A 22,502-nucleotide genomic window follows, 5' to 3' on the forward strand; every position below is an offset into this window, starting at 1 on the left:
AGAGAGAGAGAGAGAGAGAGAGAGAGAGAGAGAGAGAGAGAGAGAGAAAACGAAACGGAGGGGGAATATATGCTGATTTCCAGCGTAGAATGACCTTTCGGCGTCATCAGCAGCATCATATTTCATAATTTCATTGTTTTTCCGCCAAGTTTCTTTTTTTTTAATTTTGATTTTATTATCAGTTAAGTGTTAAAATTTTCCGCTTTTGCCCGTTAAATGCTATTTGATTGTTGCTCTTTTGAGTCATTTGAATTGGCAATTGGGAGCGTGTAAATATAGGTGAAGAAGCAAAAAAACGGTGTATTTTTTTCGCTTTTATGGCTGTTAAGAAGGTAAAAATGGAGCGTTGAAATTAGTTCTTGCGATTGCTTAAAATCGCTATTAAATTTTAACAATTCATACGAGATGAGATACGACTTTCAGTCAATATCTTCAGGTGCACATAGAATGCACGCGATGATCGTTTCATTCGACGTTGAAACACGTGCATGCACGAATATGTGGCATTCCATAAGACAAAGTCTGAACGTCGGTTTCGTGTGTTCAATTGTTTGTCTAATCTGAGTTGTTTATGGGCGCCTTACATTGGGAATGACGTAGTGAAATTGATATTGGGAACAATTTCGGTAGACTATTTTTTTGTATGTATAAAAACACATGTGAAACAAAATATGTGTTACACAGTAAATCGCTAAAGATTACCTCATATCTATGTACGTTCATTGAAAGAGAAATAAAGAGAGAGAAATTTTTTTTTTTTATTATTATCTCTTATTTATCTGGATATTCGATGAATGCGCTGCCGCAGTGAACAAAATCGTTGGATATTTATCAAGCGAAACGATACGCCCAAATGGCAATATAATAATGAACAATGGCAATTGGTGTTAAGTTTATTGATATTCAATATGAATAATGAGCACATTAATGGAGGAAAACAAAATACATTTACAAAGCAGAAGCTGGACCAAACAATAATGTGATCAATGCAAATGGAAATGAAACATTTTGATCGGTGTCAAATTACGAAATAAAATGTTATCCATTGCGACGTGGACACGTGTTCAAATTCGAGGATCTTATTTTGTCCGACGTTGGATGAGTCGTGTTTGGTTCATTACAATATTTTATTTGTCGATTTCCATCGAAAAAGAGAGAATGGCCTGCAAAAGCATTTGACTGAAATTCAATGCGGTATTTTTCTTGCGCCAATCGTAATCATCCATTCAGCAATTCATTTGAATTTAGATATTCATTGTATTGGGCTCTGTTTAATTCACTTCATTTTTTGTATAACTCGAAGCAATTCAATGGTGCAAAAGACTGCCGCACCAAGAGTGAAATAGATTTAATGGTTAAAAAATTGTTTTGAATTGCGGGAAGAGTTCAGACCGCAGGTCTATGTGTTGCTACAATTTATATTCCATTTTTGTGCATCATTTTCTATAAGTACATAGGCGATCATTTATCACTCATTTAAATCATAAAATGCCGATTTTACTAATCATATAAATGAGAGCCCATTTAAATTAAATTGTTTCAATACCGAAGGGTTCTCATCAATTGTCGTCGGTGCCGTCGTCGCCTCAATCAACAATGTTTTACAACCTTTGAATTGGTTATAATACACCGTTGCCATGTAGAATGCCGTGTTGCTTTATGCTATGGCATCAAAAGAATTCGTGTGGCTGGTGCATTGGCACATTGTTAGAACACAAAACACCTAATGCGGTCGTGTCGTGCGGCCTTTTTTCCCCCATTTAGATGACGATCAATGAATATTTAAGAAATAATTAAACAATATAATTTACATTCGCCGCATTGTGATCGGTGCAAATCTGTTTAGTGAATTGAAGCGCAAACGATAGACAAGCGACAAAGACATTCACGTACACATACATCGTGGACCGTTTGGCGATGAGACGCTTGTGAAGAGAAGAAAAAAATCATGGTGCGCGATTAGCCGAAATAATAAAAAAGAAAGAGCAAAAAGCCACGGAACGGCAATTAACATAAACAACAATCAAGGCACAGCAATCAAAATAAACCTCTCTAAATGGCAACGTAACGCGAATTACTGCACGTATTGTATTGATTGCTGGGTTAAATAACAGCAAGCGCAAATACCAAACACATCTACCGGTGTATTGTGTGCCAAAACGATACGATACCACAAGTAGACTGTCGCTTCTTATTTTGTATCTCTTGCTGTTATAGCGTGGCCCTTGCACGGTATGCATCGCCACGATCACTAAACAAGACACCGAAATACCCAAAACATACTTTTCAACACGAACACACGAAAAATAAGAATAACTACTAATTAAACTCTATTGATGAGCTATGGAAACGGAGAAGATGAAAAAAATATATCGTTTCGATTTAAATTAAATTAATTTATTTTTCGCTCGACGGTGTTTTTTTCTTAAAGTAATTTTCAAAAACGAAAAAAAAAAAATATTTCGAGAACAACAGATGAAACAGCCGCGATACGATGAATGACCTTTAAGAATATTTTCCATATGTAAACCAGGTTGAGATCCGTTGTCGGGATCTGTGGGAAAAATGCGCCTAACTCTGGTATTCATATATCAATCTCTCACTCGGTGTCTGTGTGTATGTCAGCACTTGTGTTCTGCCTTCACTTTTGGAAAATCGAACGCGATGCAAATGCAATAAATAATGTTCGAAAGAAACGTGCATACTTACCAAAATTAAATAGAATTAAATACCCGAATGGTTTCATCGCCGAACGCATATATTTCCACATCTGAAATGAGAAGAACAAAACATTTTAAATGGTTCGATAAAAACATGCATGCGATTTTAAGACCAATTTTAAATTTCGAGACGTATTCAACGAAGAAATACCAGTAGATGTGATAATAATCGAATGGCTGGCGGGAAAAAGAATGAGTTAAGAACAATCAAAGAGTTTTTTTGTGAGTGAAGAAAACCCACCGAAAATCTCAAGCACAAAAAAAACCATAAATCACGGTCGATGTAATTCAATTAATGGCAATTTAACGTTTTTTTTTGGCATCATACATTCATTACGTAAATAGATGAAATCAAGAAGTTTTGGATTGTTTGTAATTTTTCACAATTTTTCATACATTTTTTTTTCTTTCGTTCATCAATTAAGTCATTGAAATCTTGGTTACCAAAAAATGATTAACAAAATTAAGTTTTCAAAGTGTTTTTTCATCGCTCACTCCGTAAATCCCATGAAAACGAACGTTTATTTCCTTTTTTGTCCATTTTCTCAAGTATTTCCATTCGCAACGACAACACAGCTTACACAATAACCATTTCGCATTGAATAGATTGATTATTATTGTAAATGTGCTAAGCGACAAGAATACGTTAGTAAATTCTCACGGAAAAGGTCAGGCTCATTTCAATCTAATCAAATTATGTTTTGCAAGTGTATTGTAATAATTCATAATATAAAAACGCTTGTAAATGAATTATTAATAAATTTATTACGCGCCATTCATTTTTTTCCGTTTCGTGTACATAGTTTCACTTCAATAAAACTTTGGTTTTTTTGCATTTATCTGCATGAAATTAACGTTTGCATATATTCGTTTAAATTACATGAAATTCACTTAACTGATTTTTCCATGTGACATGCGATTATTTTTTTTGGCTTTTTTGATAATTTTCATTTAGTTGTACAACGCAATGGGGGGTGCTCAATTAAATTGTCAGTAACTTGAATGCGTGACATTGCACCGACTATAAGTTGCAGAAAAAAGAAGACATTATGAAAAAAGACGATGTGTTAACCGTCTTATTTGCATAGCCGATTATTGTTGTTGCTGCTTAATTCTTATGGCTTCTTCACAATTGAGCCGTAAGCAATGGGATTGGCTTGTTAACGATACTTTTTTCATTCGTCTCTATTTTGTTGATGCTGTTTACCGTAAGCGGATTTACCGAATTGATATAGCCAACTGTTGTGTGACAAACAATAAAACTAGTCAATTAGTCATCGTCAGTTTAAAAAGAGACTCTTTAAATGTTTTGCGGTTTACAGAATAATAGCTCCCCATACATTTTTTCTTCTTCGGTTTTTACGTTTACGGAAGAGCCGACAGCACATTCTTGCATCCAATTCAGAGAAAGATCCAAAGAGAAAAAAAAATTGCATAACTGATATGGTCGTAAATCACTGAGTTTATATATCTCTTATTTTAGGTGCGATTTTTATAAATATACGTTTTTGATTGTGTATGTGTGTGTGTGTGCGCACGCGCGCAATGTGATGCGCTTATTTTGGATGGCAAAATGTCAGAGGCCGATTTTAAGTTCCTTTAAAGTCAAAATTGTTTGTGCTTCTTCGTAGTGGGAATTGGCATTAAAGATGCTTTCGTAACGTGTCTCCAAAAATAACACATACACACACATACCAACAAAAGCAACAACAATGAATCACTTTCTTCCTGGCCGAAAAATGGTTATTGTTGCTGCAAGACGAATATGTTCGTCGATTTGCACCCCGATGATATAATAAAATCTTGTATTTATTCGCGTTGTTTCTTGATTTCACGCTTCTTATCGTCTTTTATTATAGATGTGCATTCTATCATTGGTCTATTATTCAAGTATTTTCGTCTGTTATTTCTTGGCGAGTGAGCGTGGTACTTTTTTTTTCTTTCTTTCTTCGTATTTTTGATTTTCGTGTAATATGGGCAAAATTAGGCGTGAAATTGTTTATACTAATAGTGTGGTTGAGATGGTAAAGAGAAATTGTACAAAATCTTTCTTTGTGCCCACACACACATTCATATAGAGAGCGCACAGTTCATAGTGATCGTTCACAAAGAGTCGTAGATCGTGTTATATTGATTAAAAGAGGCGAATGATGAAGCATTTCGGAAGGTTAACAAAATATAATACTTTTACTCATTACTTTACATGAGATCACTTTGTTCAAGTTTCATTCAAGTGTAATTCATCGGCTATTTTTCAGAACGTTAAAGCCTAGTTTGGAAGTTTAATAAATATTTTGGTAAGAAAGAAAAAGAGCGGTTCATCGATTATTATTTGTTATTTTTCTATGTCGAGATTTTCTTCGGCATCATATTTGAGACATGAAACATGAATGGAAATTCACTTGGGAGTGCTCATAAAATAGAATCTAATTAGATGGAATGAACTCCATCATAATCATCATTCATTCAATGGGCTCTTCAAAAGTGCAATGTATTGTTGAATAGAGCAAATCGGTTGAACAATAATCAAAAATCATAGTTTTGAATGTGCGCAAAACAGCAAACATTACATCGATCCATTTAACCCACAAAATCCATCAACAAAGATTTACCGAATATAACAACACAAAAAAAAAATAGAAGTTAAAATCCAAACAGATATAGAAAATGTACCGTAAATTATGTGCGCAAACAGAAAAAGCACACAACATTCACAACACACATGCTTTGATTGAACTGTACAATTAAAATTCATTTGTAATTTACAAATATACGTCATTGTGTGTTGTTTATTTCATTTGAACGGTTGTGGCAACAAACCAGCCACACACAAAGAGCGGCGGTGTGCGAGAGCGCACAAAAACGCAATGTCTTGATGTTACTTTTTCTTCTTCGTACCAATGGATGGGATTCTTGTGAAAAACGCTTCTTCTTGCTTCGTTTGGTTGGGGATTTTTTTCTTCGCTCTTTTCTTCCATCGATTGTTTGCAAATCACATTGCGAATACAAATATGATCATTGTTTATTCGTTTTGTTATTTTTTTGGTTCACGCACACTCAATGTTTTTTTTTCTTAGCAGCGGCGCTATTCTATTTCACTCTCAATGCATTCGAAATACCTGCGTCTTAGCCGCATCACTTCATTTACACGGTTAAAAAACCACGATCTCAATTTTGAAACATCAAATTTCAGTTTCATATCAACATATTTAACAAACAATCACAAGCCCGCTTTTTTTATTATTTGTTTCTGCTTTTTTTTGCTTGGTTAGTCTTGCTGTTTTGATGATTTACGTCAAATTATGCTTGAAAATTGATATATTCTTGTAGCGCATGCAAATGATCACGTTACTCAATGTTTGATTTTGATTATCAAGTGTCTATGCACGAGGTGTACTCTCTCGCTTTTGTTGTTGATTAATTTCGAGCGAGGTGAGGATCGGCGCAAATCAATCTGTTTATTGTATAAACAATCAAACGTTTTCAAAGCGTGATTAACGCGTTTAATTCCACCATTGTCGATTATTATCGTAAATGTTGTTGTTTTTTTTACATTCACGATGATTTTTTTCCCGTATTTTGACGTTTATGGGCACATTCGCCCACACAAATGGCGAATGGGATATATGATGATCAAAAAAGGTTAAAAGTTGCACAGATATCGAAAGTAACAGCGTTGCAAATCGTAATCTCAGAAATTTATTAGCTGATGAGAATGAAGATGATGATGTTGTAATCGTTTAAACAATGAGGTCATGCTGACCTCACCATTGTGACTCTGATGCGTCCCGATCACCGATATACAACTGCAGACAGATTACGTGAAATTAATTTTATGCGAATCGTTTTGTTACCAATACCGTAACAAAAATCATCAACAATCATGATGACCGAAAAAATTGTAATTTGCATTTAATTGTTTAGCGATTAATCAAAACGATTTTGGTCGCTGGCACACAAGATTAGCACGTGCACGTTCGGTATTGTGATCTCATTTCCTTTCGAAAATGAAGCAATAGATCAGAAGCATATTTGAATGCTAATTTTATGTTTGCCTTGTGATCTGAAAAAAGGAAACATTAAAATACCATGTATGATTGATACAAAGATGGACCAATCGAATTGATGCGATTTTAATAGTGGCTGCATTCCGTTGAAACATTGAATTGAAAAAACGATTTTTTGGAGCGAGAAAATGAAATTGTTTTAACATTAATTGTCGATCTATTCGCATTGATGGGCGATGTTGTTGTTATTGTTATTAGTTTTTACGACTTCTAATTTCTATCACTAAAAGCGATTGTTTGTTGCGGATTCCAGCAAAATTAAGAGAAACTTTGTCGCTTATGCAAGTATATTAAGGGCAAGGTTGAGAAATGGTTTATGATGCGATGACGAGACGTTAATCCGCAACGACATTGTCATCAAACCCATAATTTTCGATACGAATGGCAATGCAAACTCCCTTCGGAATAACCATTTCGATCGAACAAAATTGATTGAACGTCACGCAATTTACTCCTGTAATGCAGCATTTTTGTGAATTTTACATCAATTATTACATCAAATAATGTGTTTTCCCGTGAAAATTCATGCTAACAAATAAATACAATTTTTTTTTGTTTTTGCTGTTACAAACGGTGATTTTGCTGATTTTTTTCTTTAAAAATTCCCATTGATTTATGGTTTGGCCATTTTTCAACCATCGATGATTATCGCAAAATATTTTGTGTTACTATTAAAAATAAAATCCGTCCTTAAATACTATTTTTAAATCGATGAGTGAAGGTCATGGATGCGAATCAACCGTATATTAACAACGGTAAAAAAATAATCGCGCGGTGTGATCAATAGTCATGGATTCCTTTCAACACAAACCATTGCAAAATAACTGGTTATCAAGGAAATAAATGGCTTGGATTCGTTTTATCACAGAAATAGATTAATTACGGCGAAGCGTCTGCGCAAGTGAAGAATGTGATGTTAAAATGCCATTTATTTCAGATTGGTAAAACATTGGTAGCAATTTACTTGAACAAAAACTTGAATTATGAACATCAAAATAGTTTTAGCAACATGCAACGGCTTGCAAATTCCAATCGCAAAAAAACCCACCTCCGACAATATGCGTTGTCAACAATTTAAAAAATCGCAATGATACTCATTGATCTTTTGAAATAAATGCAATAAATTTAAATTGACCAGTCCAGTTTTTAATTGGTAAAAACAATGGTGCGAATATGAATGCGATCACTTTTCTTATAAACTTTACTTATCAACATAGCAATTGAATTGAAATTGCACTCGATGCGAAAAGTTCAAGGTAGAAGATGCCTGCAGGTTTTCACCAGATATATTCTTCCAACTGATGTTCCCACTTTGATACATTTTAATTTGAACATTCCTGAGAAAGATCAAAAGTTACACATGCAGTGTTGATGCAGCAACGCCACCAGTCTGTCGGGACTGGTGGAATACCTTGAAAGTCGATGCGCCAAAACAACTCTTAAATTGAGAGTTCATCACTCATTCTCGATCATCATCGCGTTGTCTACAACATTTTCTGCTCTAAATTTTACACGAAAACAATAAAAAAAAACCAACCCGAAGGTTTTATTGAATTTATTTTAAAGAGCACTTAATCGCATCGAAAGGCGCACCACATTATGTATCGTGTGCGGTTCACATTTCTTTTCTTTGTTCGAATCATTTCAAGAACATAGTCAACGATACGAGATTGTGATTCACAAAGTGAATGTGATTATTTTGTTAATGTGCTCTTTAAAATTGTACAAAAGCCGCGTTAAAAATGAAATTGAAACGAACCCAACAGGCACACTCAACGCCAAAATGAAGACCACCAATTCAGTAAAATGCTAGATCAATTTTTGGGCCACTACAAAAACATGGGCTTATGTAAATTTTTACAAAGAAAATGGTAACAGTTTATACCGTTTTTGTTATTGTTCAATTTCGAGTGCGATAATATTAATCAAAACTTTGAAAAGGAGCAATTGTAATGAAAGCAAAAGTGAACACAGAGTGAGAGCGAGAGAGAGAGAGAAAAACGAAAGTTTGTTGTATTCGGGGCCGCCGCGCACTGATGATAAATTGGAAGTTATTACGGTTTTAGTTGTTGCTCATTGAAAATCATCTCAACTTCCATTACACTATCATCATCATCACAAATGAACAATTCATTCAAAAATGGCAGAAACAAAAATAAGCGTAGAGAGTGACTCAACAGTTATTTGATTAAAGTTGAAGAAATTTACTTTTTTATTTTCGAAATCCAATGAAAAGACAGCCACTTATTAAACATTGACTGGTATTGCTGTGAAATACGACTCACAGCGTACACATGCAAATACACATAAAAATACACACTTCCGCATGAAATTGGTTAGTTAGTTGGCAGCGATTTTGCATCGTCCAACATGATTTGAATGAGGCATTTTATGCAAAGAAACAAATAGTCGAATGGAAACGATCATCTTAAATTTACGATAGAAATGGTGAAAATTACTCTTGAATCATTTGAAAGAGTGTGTACAATAATTGGAAATTTGGTTTGAGCCAGCCAAATTGGCCGAATAGTTAATGATTCAATCGCTTCCGAAAATTGGATAAAACCACAGATGGAATGCAGATTCAAATTGACGTTTTATAATACAAACATCAAGGAAATCAATCGATTTATTCTCTATCGAAAATCACAATTTAATTGGATGAAACGAACCAAAATTTAAAATCTCATTTGGATTTACCATATGCGATTTGATTTGAAAATTGCAAACAACTTCGATTATGTCCAATATCCGTTGTTTGCGATCAAATGCGATCTTTACATTTCTTTTTTCAATGAAGTGATAAAAATGTTTTTTCTTCTTATTTCTTGTCATAAAAATGCAGAGAAAAGAAAAAAAAACACGCATCTCGAATATTCATAAATCGGTCATTGTGTTGCCAACTGCATTTCGCATCATGATGCGATTGCAGTTGTGATTGTTTGCAAAAGATGCGAATGCCAGGTTTCGTTGTGTTTCAATTCACAGGTATAATTGTCGTCGTCACTGTTGTTGTCGTCGTCGTCGTCATAATCGTCATTGCCGGTAACAATTTTACATAAGTGAACTTATACGCATTCGATGGCATTGCGCACAGCACAGCTAATCCCAGTGAAATCAGCTGACTTACCATAACAGAATCGCACTGACTAAGAATGAAAATTAATTAAAGACAAAATGTGGTATTGTTCACATATTCAATGAAACGTAAAAAAAAATCAAAGACAGAAATGTAGTCGACACTAATAAAAAAGTTCACACAGTGTGCTCGGTTGCATGGCATCACAAACGCCTTGCAGTTTACATATTTTAATGAAATTAAATAATGAAATGAGAATTGTTGTGCTGTTGTTTTGTAATTATACAGAGACATTTTAGAGCTTCAAACACACCACGCACTGGCGGCACCACAGACACACGCGCTACACACTCAAGACGCATTCGGTGTGTTAGGATGTTTAATTTGTCATATCTTGTGCAAGTTATGATGGCAACAACAACAAAAAAATTTGTAATTTTTTTTATCGATTTTTCATTCAGCGAACAAAAGAGCGCTTGGCGCTTTTTTCCTTCGTCTTTTTTTTGCCACTCATTTTGATGCAAATTTATTTCCATAACTTATTGAAGAATATAATGTGGTGTTTTTTTTATCTCATATATGCATCTCAACACATGTCTTAAAATGAAACGTAAGCATTTGTTTTCTGGCTTTTTTTGTTTCTTTTCATGTGTTGTTTTTCCTTCTTAAATTTAATATTTATTTTGTAATTTTTCGTGTGGTGATTTCTTGATTTGATGCGCGCACAAAAGAGAGAGAATTGTATGTAATTGATCATGATGATGTATTTGTTGTTTGTAGAAAGTGCGTGAATTAAGTTGTAAGATTCAAGACAATATTTTTCCTTTATTTTGAGTCGATTTCTCGGTAAAATCACATAAATATGCGTGTAAATATATTATGGCATATAGTGAAGGCTTTTCTGACGCCTGCGGGGTAAATTGAATATCCAATTATAAAGACAAGCTGCCATTGTAAATGGGTATGAGCGTGCGCGCGTGTGTCTTGTCAGTAATGACTTTACTTCAATCCGACAAAAATTAATGGCAAAGGAATCATGAAAATCTGATAATTTCTATTTGTATAGCACACAACTCATTGTTCTGTATCCCGTTTAAATGTGCAAAGTCATTCTTTACACTCTGAATTGCTTGAAATTGGATTGCTTCACTTCTTTTATTTTCAAAGAAAAATGAATTTTTTCCCGTTCTGCTCGTTCTCCTCGTTTCGCAAATTTTGCCCCCATCGAAAATCATCTTTTCGCGAAACAAATAAAATAAATGATCTGGCGATCATTCGACGAAATAATTTATCATGAGCATAACTGAGAAAAATTTGGCAATTTTCATGCATTGTGAACAAATCAACAGACATCACAGAGTTGATATTAATGAGATATTGTAAATAATAACATTATGTGTATTTCTTTTTATTTACGTAAAATGAGAAATTTGGTGTGGTGTTGAAAGAAAACTGTCAAAAAAATGCTCCTTTTGGTATGAATTACATTGTTCGTCAATTTGGTTCACATTTCGTCGCGAACATTGATTACCTTCAGCTCTAGTTACATTGTTATATTTTTCACGGTGCGACCCTAATGACTCTTCATATATTACAATAAATGCGATTGCGCATGCGATTCGGTGCGCAAAACGAGAGGAGAAACTGACAACGGTGACTGGACAATTGATAATTGAAAACAAAACATTTTAATTAGATCGCTTTTCGGTTCAGTCAAGAAATGAAAAACAAAAAAAAAATAACCCTCAATTACATAAAATTTCAAGCTTTTTTTTCGTTTAAAAGAAAAAAAAATTTGTGTGTTTTCAATGCAAAATAGAGAAGGAAAATCTTATTTATGTTGAGCGTCCCGGTTTTTCTCGACGCAATGCAGAGAGAGAGAGAGAAAGAGATAACATTGAGCCGTTGCGGTTTAACGTGCAATTCATCAAGCAAACTATTATTCCGTTTTGAATTTGTGAATTTGGCTTGTTATCTTGTTGCATAAACAGGTATTCGTGTTGATAATTAATTCCAAAAGCCCAAAACACACAGCCACACATACATTAAATGTTAAGTGAAACAAAAACAGTAAAATGTTTTCTGCAACAATTCGTTCTGGTCTCATGTAATGAGAGACGGTTTTTTTCTCTCATTTCGCGTATTTTTGATTTGTTTCGCAGTTAGCGATTACATCAATTAATCAGTTGCTGCAGATGTACCACGACTTCCCACTAAATGTAATCTATTACATCGAAAGTGATTTATGCAAAGACAAAATGTGTGCTTCAGAAAATGAAGAAAAGTGAAAAGCGAATCACACACACACACATTTACAGAATACTGTGTTCTGACTTTCATCATAAGCAAACAACTATTAATTGTTGGCTTGATTTTAATGACCAACAGCCGACCGATTAGCGACGGTTAAACAAAGAAAATAAAAAGAAAGAAACATCGAGTAGATTTGATTGAATGGGCCATTGTCTTTGGTTTCGATTCATCATATTGATTCGATGAAAACAAATTAATCGCAATTACTGCATTTTGGTCAATTGCCCACTACTTCGATGATCTGTGTGGCGTGTTTTCATTTCACTTTCAAAAAAAAAACCACCATACAAACCACCACAAATTCACTTTCATGCAAAACGCTTCGATTTTGAACTTTCGCACATCGATGCAAAATGTTTCGATTTGATTTGAAAATTGATTTAAATTTCAAGGTATTTCTTTTAGCTATCCTGCTCGCCCTGAAGTAATGTCGACGTGAGAAAAGATACATTCATTTTGCTTTCATGTTATTAAGAATGGTTTGTCCCAAAAAAAATTGTTATTATGCATTGTACGCCAGAGAGTGTTTTTTTGGAAAAATAATAACAATTTGTTTGCGCGCTTCGGAGAACAATAATGGTGTGTTGGCACGGTTCATCAAACCATGGCCACAAGTACACCATCTTGCATATGTAATTATGCTCACAGTCATTGTTCAAAATTATTAAAGATCAGTGTTTACATTGCTTTTACAAATATTTAACAAAAAAAAAAATGTGACAAGAATTTAAACGAAATATATTGATTATAATATATTTTGATTTGATACGCTTGCTAAATTCTATTATGTGGTTGTTGTTTTTTCTTTGACAACCGAAGAAGAAAGTCTAAAATTCAAATGTCACTTTCACCCGTTCGCAAACAATAAAGATGTGCGAAAATTGGAAGAATAATTTTCTTTTTTCGGCAAAAAAAGATCGAAATTTGAATGGATGTGCTGCAATGGATGGTTTGTTTGAATAGATGCATCATCTTTTTTTATTTGTCGGTGACTTTCATTTTTGAAAAGTTATAATAATCGACAATATATTACCAAAAACAACAGTAACTGTCTTGTGTACAATTTCACAGCGTATTGCCAAACAAAATGAACAAATGAACATACGAAATAAAAAGAAACTGATTGCAAAATATTCAAATTCCAGCCCATTCAACAAATTGTTTAATCCATTAGGAATGCAAATCGTTGATGGTTTATGATGTGAACAAATCCACTAACGGATTACTGGTAGCACGTTCACATCATAACCATCCATTTAGTTAATAATATGGTGCATCAATGTGATAATTTCTCGACCGAAAACAAAACCAAAATAAAAATCACTTAAACAATTAAGCATTTATCATTTTTTAATTATCCACTTTATGTGGAATGGGCGCATACGCCCGCATTTGTGTGCGCACATTTAGTAGTGCACCGCGTTTGCTTATGCCATAAATTTCCATGATGTGACTTAAAATAAAAGTCTGCACAACATTTGCGATCATCATGTGGCAGAGAAAGAAGCAACTGACCCATACACAGTTTGAAAAACTTGATTGAAATGCGATTGAAAACCGACAACGTTTTGACGTCATAAATAAATCATAAGACATATGATTGATACAAATAATAAATCTACCAAGAAAAATGAAATACAACGAATTAGATATGTTTTGTTGTGATTTTATTGTCGTCGTCGTCATCATCGTCGACGTCGTCTTTTGCATTTGCGATTCACTACTACACTTCAGACGAACATTAGATGTCTTTTGATGGCCAAACGCGCAAAGAAAGCGCCACATGAAACATGGAAATTGAGGCACAAACGTTTGCCTTGCAATTTTCTCTCTATCACACTCTGTAAGTGTTTATGCCAAAGCAATGAAATTCATGTGTTTCTCTTTGTCTTCTTCGTCTTCAATTATCTTTCATTTTGATCTAGGTGACTGCAAATTTTAAAGTGAAATAACATTATGGCAGTCATTTAATGTAAGACGGAAAACTAAAGACGACGAAGATGAAATATATGAGGAAGAAGAACAAAAGCCACCAACAAAACAATAATAAAATAAAAAAAACGCAACACATAAACAACAGCAACAACAAATTATAAAACAGTATCAATGGAATAACGTGACCGTAGCCAATGCAAAAGTTGAAAAGCTCACACATTCACTTCCATTCTGGACACGCGGATTATATTTCATTTTAATTGAATGTTTAATATCTCATTCGAATAGGATATGAATGAAAATGCGCGCACACGACGATCGCCAGCGATGTTATACCATTTTAGATAATGATGAATAAAAAAATGTATATTAACCAATTGTACTTTGGTCAATGGTTTTGCCTCCGAACTATGATATCGAGCGTTGAAAAGTGCAAACGAAACCGAGAGAAGAGAAGAAAAAATCCAATGTGTGAAATATTTAAATGCGCTCATTGTTTTTGTGATATAAACGTGACATATCTGCATGAAAATGCGCCTCAAATTTCAATTTTAACCGAAAGCACATACCGATACAAATTCGGTGTCGAATAATGAAAGAAAATAAGCGCTCATTTTGTAAAACTTTCGTTACAAGAATTAAATTGTTTAATCGAACATTAATTTCGGAATTCCACTTTACTGTAAAATCCATTAAAGGAAAACAGTAATTCAGTATTCATTATGACTGTGTGGCACATGGAAATGTGATGGCAGCAATTATATTTTCATGAAACACACCATTATGACCGCGCGTATCGAATTTGAATTTTGAATTGCATGCTTTTTCCATGCTCAAGCTGATATGCGCAAAATGTATTTCCGGCAAATCAAAATCAAAGCAGAAGCAAACAACGGCTCCGAGGCGACGAAACGTGAGCATTTCATTGACAAATGAAATAAAACAACAACAATATTGTGAGAGAGAAGGAACTGAGAGCGCGACTGGATCAGCGCACACTTTTAAAAATGTAAAATTTTGTAATTTTTAATCACTTCACTAAAATAATTTGCCTCTTTTTTTTCTTCTATTTTTGTAGATCATGATACACAAGTAATTACACCTACTCTATTATTACAGAAATCGCTGCAAGTCGATTTCAAATGAGTGAGAAAAATGCAGAGTTGTTCTCACGTTACAAATGTGCACAAGCTCGCACACTCAATAGACAGAGTCAATGAGCAACCGAGGAAAAAAAATGAATGATTATTTAATTCAACACACAAACACAGCCACAATTTTAAGAAGACCAACCGCGCATTGTTGAAAGAAAATATTATGTTGCGATGAAATAAAAGAAAAACGAGTAAAGATGACGCCGATTAGATTTGGGACTGATAAACAATAAATAATTATGTAAAAGACTTCCAGCTAGGAATATATATCCCGATTATATAAAATTTTTACATTTTATTGAAATGGGTGCGCGTGCTCGTTTTATTTACATTTTATTTGAATGAGTAATGGATGTCTCATGCCACCAACATTACATCCGCTATAATAATAAAATTGTGTGTCGACAGCGCACCAGTCCATCTTTGTTGCACACAAAATTTATGACATTCAATGTGTGGCGCAGAAGTTAAAGTTCATTCGCTGTTTGTTCATTGGTTTGAACCACAATAAATAAATCATAGAATCATACAGACGTCACAATCAAACCTCGAATTGGACGTTTTCATTAAGATCGACAGGCTGAGATATGCTTCAACGAACAAATACGGTTTAATTGAAAGAAGGCTAAAATGAAGGCTTCTTCATCAAATATTTTAAACAACTGTTAATCAAGTGAAGGAAAAATGGTAATAAAATTGTAAGCAGCCACATCGAAACGTGACCTGTAATAAATTGCATGCCTTTTCTCACATCGTCGGACCATCCACGACGTCATCATTTTTTTTTAAATATATTATGTTTAAACAATAAAGAAAAAATAAAATCGGATTAAACACCTCTCTCATTGCAATCATTCATTATGTTATGGAAAAATGTCAAGGAAAATATGCACAATCTTCTGATTGAATCACATATGCTTGTCCGTTCGATCGATACAAAAAAACAAGCCGTGATATTTGTCTTTTGCCCATTCTTCGGAATAAGTGTTTGGTGCGAAATGCATTACAGTCGATAGTATATGGCGATCAGTGGGAATATCGTCTTTTTTTGTACACATATATATGTGTGTGTGTCTGTGAAAAGATCTCAATATGCGATTTATTCAAGAAAGCAACTCACTGATTGGCGATATACCACCAAATGATTCGAATGGCACAAAGAATGCAATAATGCACGATGGGAAGACGACAAAAATCGAATCTTAAGCAATTCAAAATATCGAAGAATACAGCCTTCAATACTAGTTTCATTTGTGCGATGCGTTTTACTTTCACATTTGAACTCGTATTGTGAACACGATTAAATAAAGATGGTCATTCCAATTTCATTTGGTTTATAATAATGCATTTGTTTAGTGCTTGTGTATAAAAAGTGGTAAAAGGGATCACATTGATTTTGCAATTCAGTGAGAAACAACGAACGAACAACAACGAAAAAAAAATCCGGTCAAAAATGAATGCATTGCATCAATTTTATTGGATGATATGTTATGCTGATAAACAATACTACCGCTTTTAGTTTCGGAGCGCTTCTTTTTTTTTCAATAAAAAATTACGTGAGAGAAAAAAAGACGTGGTTCAAATAATGATATCAAATATTATTAATGGAATTGCCGACCTAACACACAACGTGCAAGATCTTTTCGTGTTCGTTATTCATCCAATCAGTTAGAGCTTTTGGTTTTTTTTAATGATTTTATTTACTCAATCGATGGTGAATTAAAACAGTTGGAGTTCAATTGAAAAAGAAGAGAAAAAAAACATTGGGCCATGGTGTATATAAATCCAAAATAAACACATATTCGAAGATCAAATCGTGTGAACGGAACGGCGCACAGAGATGGTGTATGTGCTCGATTAGGCGCACTGTGCACAACAAGAGTCATGCCGTGATTTTCTTTTAGTTGGTGCTCTCATTTCACCATTATTAAATAAATTATCTGTTAAAAATTAACAGAACCAATTAGAGGAAGTGGTTGGTTTTTTCTTAAAACACACATCGCATGCACTTTGTTTAAAGGAGGTACACTTTTTGTTTCCCTTTTCCACACCCAATCACATTCTATGAGTTTATTTCGTTTTTTTTTTTGTGTGGTTTAGTTTTAATGTGGTCTATTGGCTTTTGTTATTTTGGTAATAAGTTCGGCGCCGTTTTAGAGCGTCATTTGTGTATATGAGCTCATTCATTACATATTTCGTAGTCTCACTCTCGTTGATTTCTTATTTAAACCTATTCGAACATACTGATATTAAAGTCGGTTATTGCTCTCATTTCTCTCTCTCTCTTGCATTATTTCCGTGTGTATGTGAACCGTCGTTTACGAAAAGACGAGAGAGCATGAACATTGATTTTCCATCGAACGACGACTAGACTGAACACATTTTTTCTCGTCTTCTTCTTCAAGTGTAATATGAATAATGAGTTAAAAAATGCCTCCCATTAGCTAAAATGAAACCGAAAAAAAAAATGTTTACGCTGAACATTATCGACCTGCAATACACATTTTTTTCTGCCTAGCACTTGTGCACATATAAATCTCTTGCAGATATGCCTCATTAGTTAACGTCCGATTTTCCCGTGTGCGGTTTGCTTTCTTTTGCTCTATTACTTAGCGATTTTTTTTCCAACAATTTTAATTCGAAGGAAATAAATAACATATCATCCAATTAAAAAGTCTTTTTCAACTGTTTCAACTGTTGCCAAAATGTGTGCGCATCGATTTTTATTACCTACAATGCATATGTGGCGGTTTTCTTTCTCTTTCTTCAATGGTAATCGAGCCGCAGAACTCTTCCGCCGAACATTGAATGCACACATCCGAAATGTGATGTGTTAATTTTCTTTTTCTCTTGACAGATTTTCACTTTTCTTTAACGACGATCATCATCCATCTGCTGTTCCGTCTAGAAGCACATTGTGAACCGCGCTTTCGTGTTCATGTTTACCTTCAATATCGATGAGGTATTAATGAGAATGTAATTTGTGCTGTTCGTCCGTCGAATGAAATAAATGATATGAACATTTGTTCAATACATCGTTTGCGATCACCGAAACCAATTGCATAGCAATTGAGTTTGTTGCCGGTGCGATAATGCTTAGTCAATTTTATTAGATCGAATTTATAGACATAATATTTTACGATTTTTCATTTACAAATTCGGGGATAATCACTTTAATAAGTAAGCTTGAAGATGATGTTTTCTGAAAATAATTGAGTTGTATTTTTTACTACTTACGTATGTTATAGTTGAATTTGTTGAGAAGTGGCAGCCAATGCACATTAAATTAATGCCTCCCTGCCAAATGCTAATTTTCGCCAATTGCTAGTTTCCGGATTCCAATTTTTCACTTTCAATATATTGGCAAATTTGTTTAAGATCTATTTCATGCGTTGAAACAACAACAACAAAAATTAAACAAACAAAACTGATGCCACACACTTAATGTCTCATTTCAAGTTGAATAATTGACTTTGTCTATATCGCACACTTTGATCGACAAGAAGAGTGTTTTTCTTATGTGTACTCGATGATATTTTTTTTTATATCACGCTTGAATTGCTCTGACCTGTTAAGCGAACAATTAAGTGTTCATTAGATGTAAGAAAATTCAAACTGGATTTTTTCGTTTCGCGTATCGATTTCGGTTTATTTATTATTTGCGGTTGCACTTGTAATCATAGAAAAATATAATCCAATAATAATCTTGCATCAAACGAGACAAGAAAAAAAAATTATGCTTCACTAAAACTTCTATAGGTCATTAACGGTTGGCGAAAAAAGTGTATACAAACAAATTCACGACACACAAATTTTGTGATTGCACAATGAAAATGGTATTGTATTTAATTTCTATATATTTATATATAAATTTTTTCTCGGATTAAAACCACTGTTTTTGACTGCTGAATCAAATTAACCGACTGTTTAAGCGATACGAATTGATGATTTATACATGACGAAATGCGAACTGAAATGCAATATTTTCAATGCTCTGTCGAACCACTTTTCGCCCTGAAAAATGTATCGACACACAATGACGAAATCGATTAAAATCGATTTATAAGATTCTTCGGTTTTTGAATGCGATGAATGAACATGAGTATCGAAACCGATTACGGTAAAAAATCAAAACACATGTCGCACATTTAATTCGGAATTCTGAGCGCAATTTGAATGAAGCCACACGGATTCGGCGAAGTGTTTTTTCTATTGTGAATGTCTTTGTCAATGTGTAACATACGAAACAAAAAAAAACAACAACTATAATTCAACAATAAACAGCAACAGCCATCATCAGCAGCAGCAATAACAAAAAATTATAATAATAGTTGGTACGACGAACGATTCAACGGTAAAATTTATTTATTTTTTAAATTTAACGATAGACAAAGTCAGACGATGAAAAAATACGTCTATTCACTAGCATGACTTATACATGAATGAGTGATGCTGCGATTGTTGCACTTAACTGTGTCTCTCACTTGGTTCGATTCGCGAAACCTCATAGACGAAATGTTGGGATTAAGATTTTTTTGCGGCATGTACCAAATTACAATATACAGATTTGTACGCGCGCAGTCGACATAGCGTATGCTTCTTTCGGCTCATACTTCTTCTTCATCATCGTCCCATCGTCGTCGTTGTCGTTTTTGGCGAACTACCATCATTACCATCATTATTACCAACATCAAAAAGTGCGCACGATAAACAATATATCGACAAGCGCAACAGCAACAACAACAAAAATCTACCAAATGAAAACACGAAGAGATCCAGAGTGCGCAAACACAAGCACCATCACATCGTATCCATGTTTGTTGCGATGCTCAAAAACGTCGAAACAGATCACAACAGCAGTTCGTATATAGTTAAAGAGCACACGTCAAAAGGTAAATATAGCGAACATCAACTCTCACTATCGTTTGCGCGCCAACTTTATAACCGCGTCACACACTCTATCTATCTACGTTTTGAACTCGTATACGCCAGCGATGCTTCGATGCTTCGTTGCATTTCGTGCCGTGGTTGAGGTGAATGCGAACGAAACAGCAGATTTGTGAACAGTTTTTTTTGCGCACACGATGCCTGTTGTTGGTTTTTCACTATCGCACATATTGGTTTTGAATTTGAATTTGGTTTGCGCTTTGTTTAGTTTTAATTTAGCTTCTTCTGGCAGCGAGTCTTGCGGTCTGTGTGAATCAAAGAATAGGTGAGAACCATGGTGCAGCATTTATAGCGAATATCATGCAATAGCGCAGAACAACAGATTGACAAAACAATAGACTGATGCGCGCGCTCACTCTCCCAGCAAACGAACCCCAATGCAAGAAGATGAAAGGTGAAGTAATACTTGTTACCATGAGGTTTGTTGTGGAATAAATCGTGTTGTTTTACGATGCGTCACTTTACGAATATTGCGAAAAGCAACAATAACAACAAAAATACACACATTTAAAGTGAAAGAGAAAGAAAATACATTTCAAATTAGAAGTGTGTATTTTATACATACACACACACATTACACTGCGTCATATTTCGGCGTGAGAGATGTCGAGAATCAGAGAACTTCTTCTCGGCAATATATTCAAAATGATCATGAAATACATTGATCATCGAATTCATTACATATACACACAGAGAGAGAGAGAATTGTGCGCTTATTTATTGATTTACGATGTGAACTGCATGTCAAGAGTCTACCTATTGAACTGAACATTATGCAGTTTTTAATGAAACGATGATTTACCGGCAATTTTTATTCGTGTTTATGAAAGTTATATTGAGATAAGAATTTGGTTTTTTTTTCTCTTTGAATTTCTTCTAAACAGACAATTTATCATTGTTTTAATGAAGGATTTTCGTTTCGTTCAAATTAATTACCGTCTTAATTAGGATTATAGAATTAATTCCCGTGACCGAATACACAAAAAAAGGTTATCAAACAGTATATTATATCCGTCTAAGTTTTCCGGTTGTCTTTCACCATTTCATAATTGAATATACACGATTCGATGTGGATGTTTTGTTGAATTTCGGTCAAACATTCTCTCTAATTCGGATTATCCCGCAATTTTTCGGTGTTATATATTTGTGTGTGTGTGTGTGGTCGGGAAATTCTGCAGTAAATTTGTAGAAAAATTAAATGAAATAATAAGTCTCATGGTGATCTACAATATCACCTACATAACATTAGATGGTTATGTAAGTGTGAATTTGGGTATTTGTTAAACGGGTACATCGCGAAAGTAATTCAATGTGGCGAACAATAGATTTAATCAACGGCATAAGAAGCAAATAACAAAACAATTCTCTCTTCAATGGTCGCACATTTTTATTTTCACTCATTTCGCGCATCTCGTGTGGCAAATAAGAAGGTAATGAAGAAAATGAAGAAGAATGGTGAGGTTAACCGTCAAAGACTGGCCATAACGCGATCACTAAAACGGTTTGGGATCATTGGAGATTTTTGGTGTTGCTGTGTGCTCTGTTCAAATAGCTTTCAAATTGATATCGATTTTATTGAACGATTTGGTTTGCGATGCCGCGAATTATAGCTCCGTAGGACACTTGAACATGATTCCCACATTTTCAGAGACCTATCAACAGCATAAAAGCCACACGCTCTTTTTTTGACCATTATGCACATTTGCCTTTGCCCAATAATCACACAAAAATCTTACCTAACGTTTGCCATTTGATCAGCGAACAAACGAAAAAAAAACGAACCGAACTTTTTGGTACTCGCGCTCTCAGTACATACACACACATACCGTGTGTCAGATTGAAATCTAACCAGACAGACTGTTACCATTCGCATTTACTGTTATGTAATAATTTTCTTCTTGAATTTGTGGTTTGCCGAATTGTCGTCGTGACGCTGATGATAAGTTAATAAAAATAAATATAGCACGAAATAAAAAAACAACAACAACAACAACAACACCCAATTCGATGCAAATAAAATCAAAGCAATTGCCCATGCTGAACTTTAATTGAACGATAATGAGATTGATGTTACATTGCATGCCACGAAATCATCGTATTGAGTGTGATTGAATGATGACTGATATGCGTTTTGGAGATGCGGAATACCAATCCAAAATTGACATAGTTTCGAAAACTCACCGACAAAAAATTGATTTAATGCCATTTTGGCTGTCGATCATTTCGAAGCAGTCATTGCAGTAATTGGCACACACACACACACACACAAACGTATATGTTACATCTA

At 34.3% G+C, this 22,502-nt stretch overlaps 1 protein-coding gene across 3 annotated transcripts in view; it reads right to left on the minus strand.

Annotated features, from left to right (window-relative positions):
• LOC116339802 (mucin-5AC) overlaps positions 1-19,619 on the minus strand; it is a 34,861-nt gene extending 15,242 nt beyond the window's left edge. For 2 of the 3 annotated variants that reach the window (XM_031765856.1, XM_031765854.1), the window contains exons 1-2: positions 18,506-19,608; positions 2,710-2,770 (exon numbers count right to left, since the gene is read on the minus strand). In XM_031765856.1, the coding sequence (XP_031621716.1) occupies positions 2,710-2,770; positions 18,506-18,550 (106 nt within the window). In that variant the 5' untranslated portion in view covers positions 18,551-19,608. Of the gene's footprint in view, positions 1-2,709; positions 2,771-18,505 lie in introns of all 3 variants that reach the window. The other variant, XM_031765855.1, reaches the window with a different exon arrangement.
• Positions 19,620-22,502: the final 2,883 nt, after the last annotated feature.

The sequence above is a fragment of the Contarinia nasturtii genome, unplaced genomic scaffold, assembly GCF_009176525.2.
Source record: "Contarinia nasturtii isolate CC-2019 unplaced genomic scaffold, AAFC_CNas_1.1 Cnas_scaffold_533, whole genome shotgun sequence".
Lineage (NCBI taxonomy): Eukaryota > Metazoa > Arthropoda > Insecta > Diptera > Cecidomyiidae > Contarinia > Contarinia nasturtii.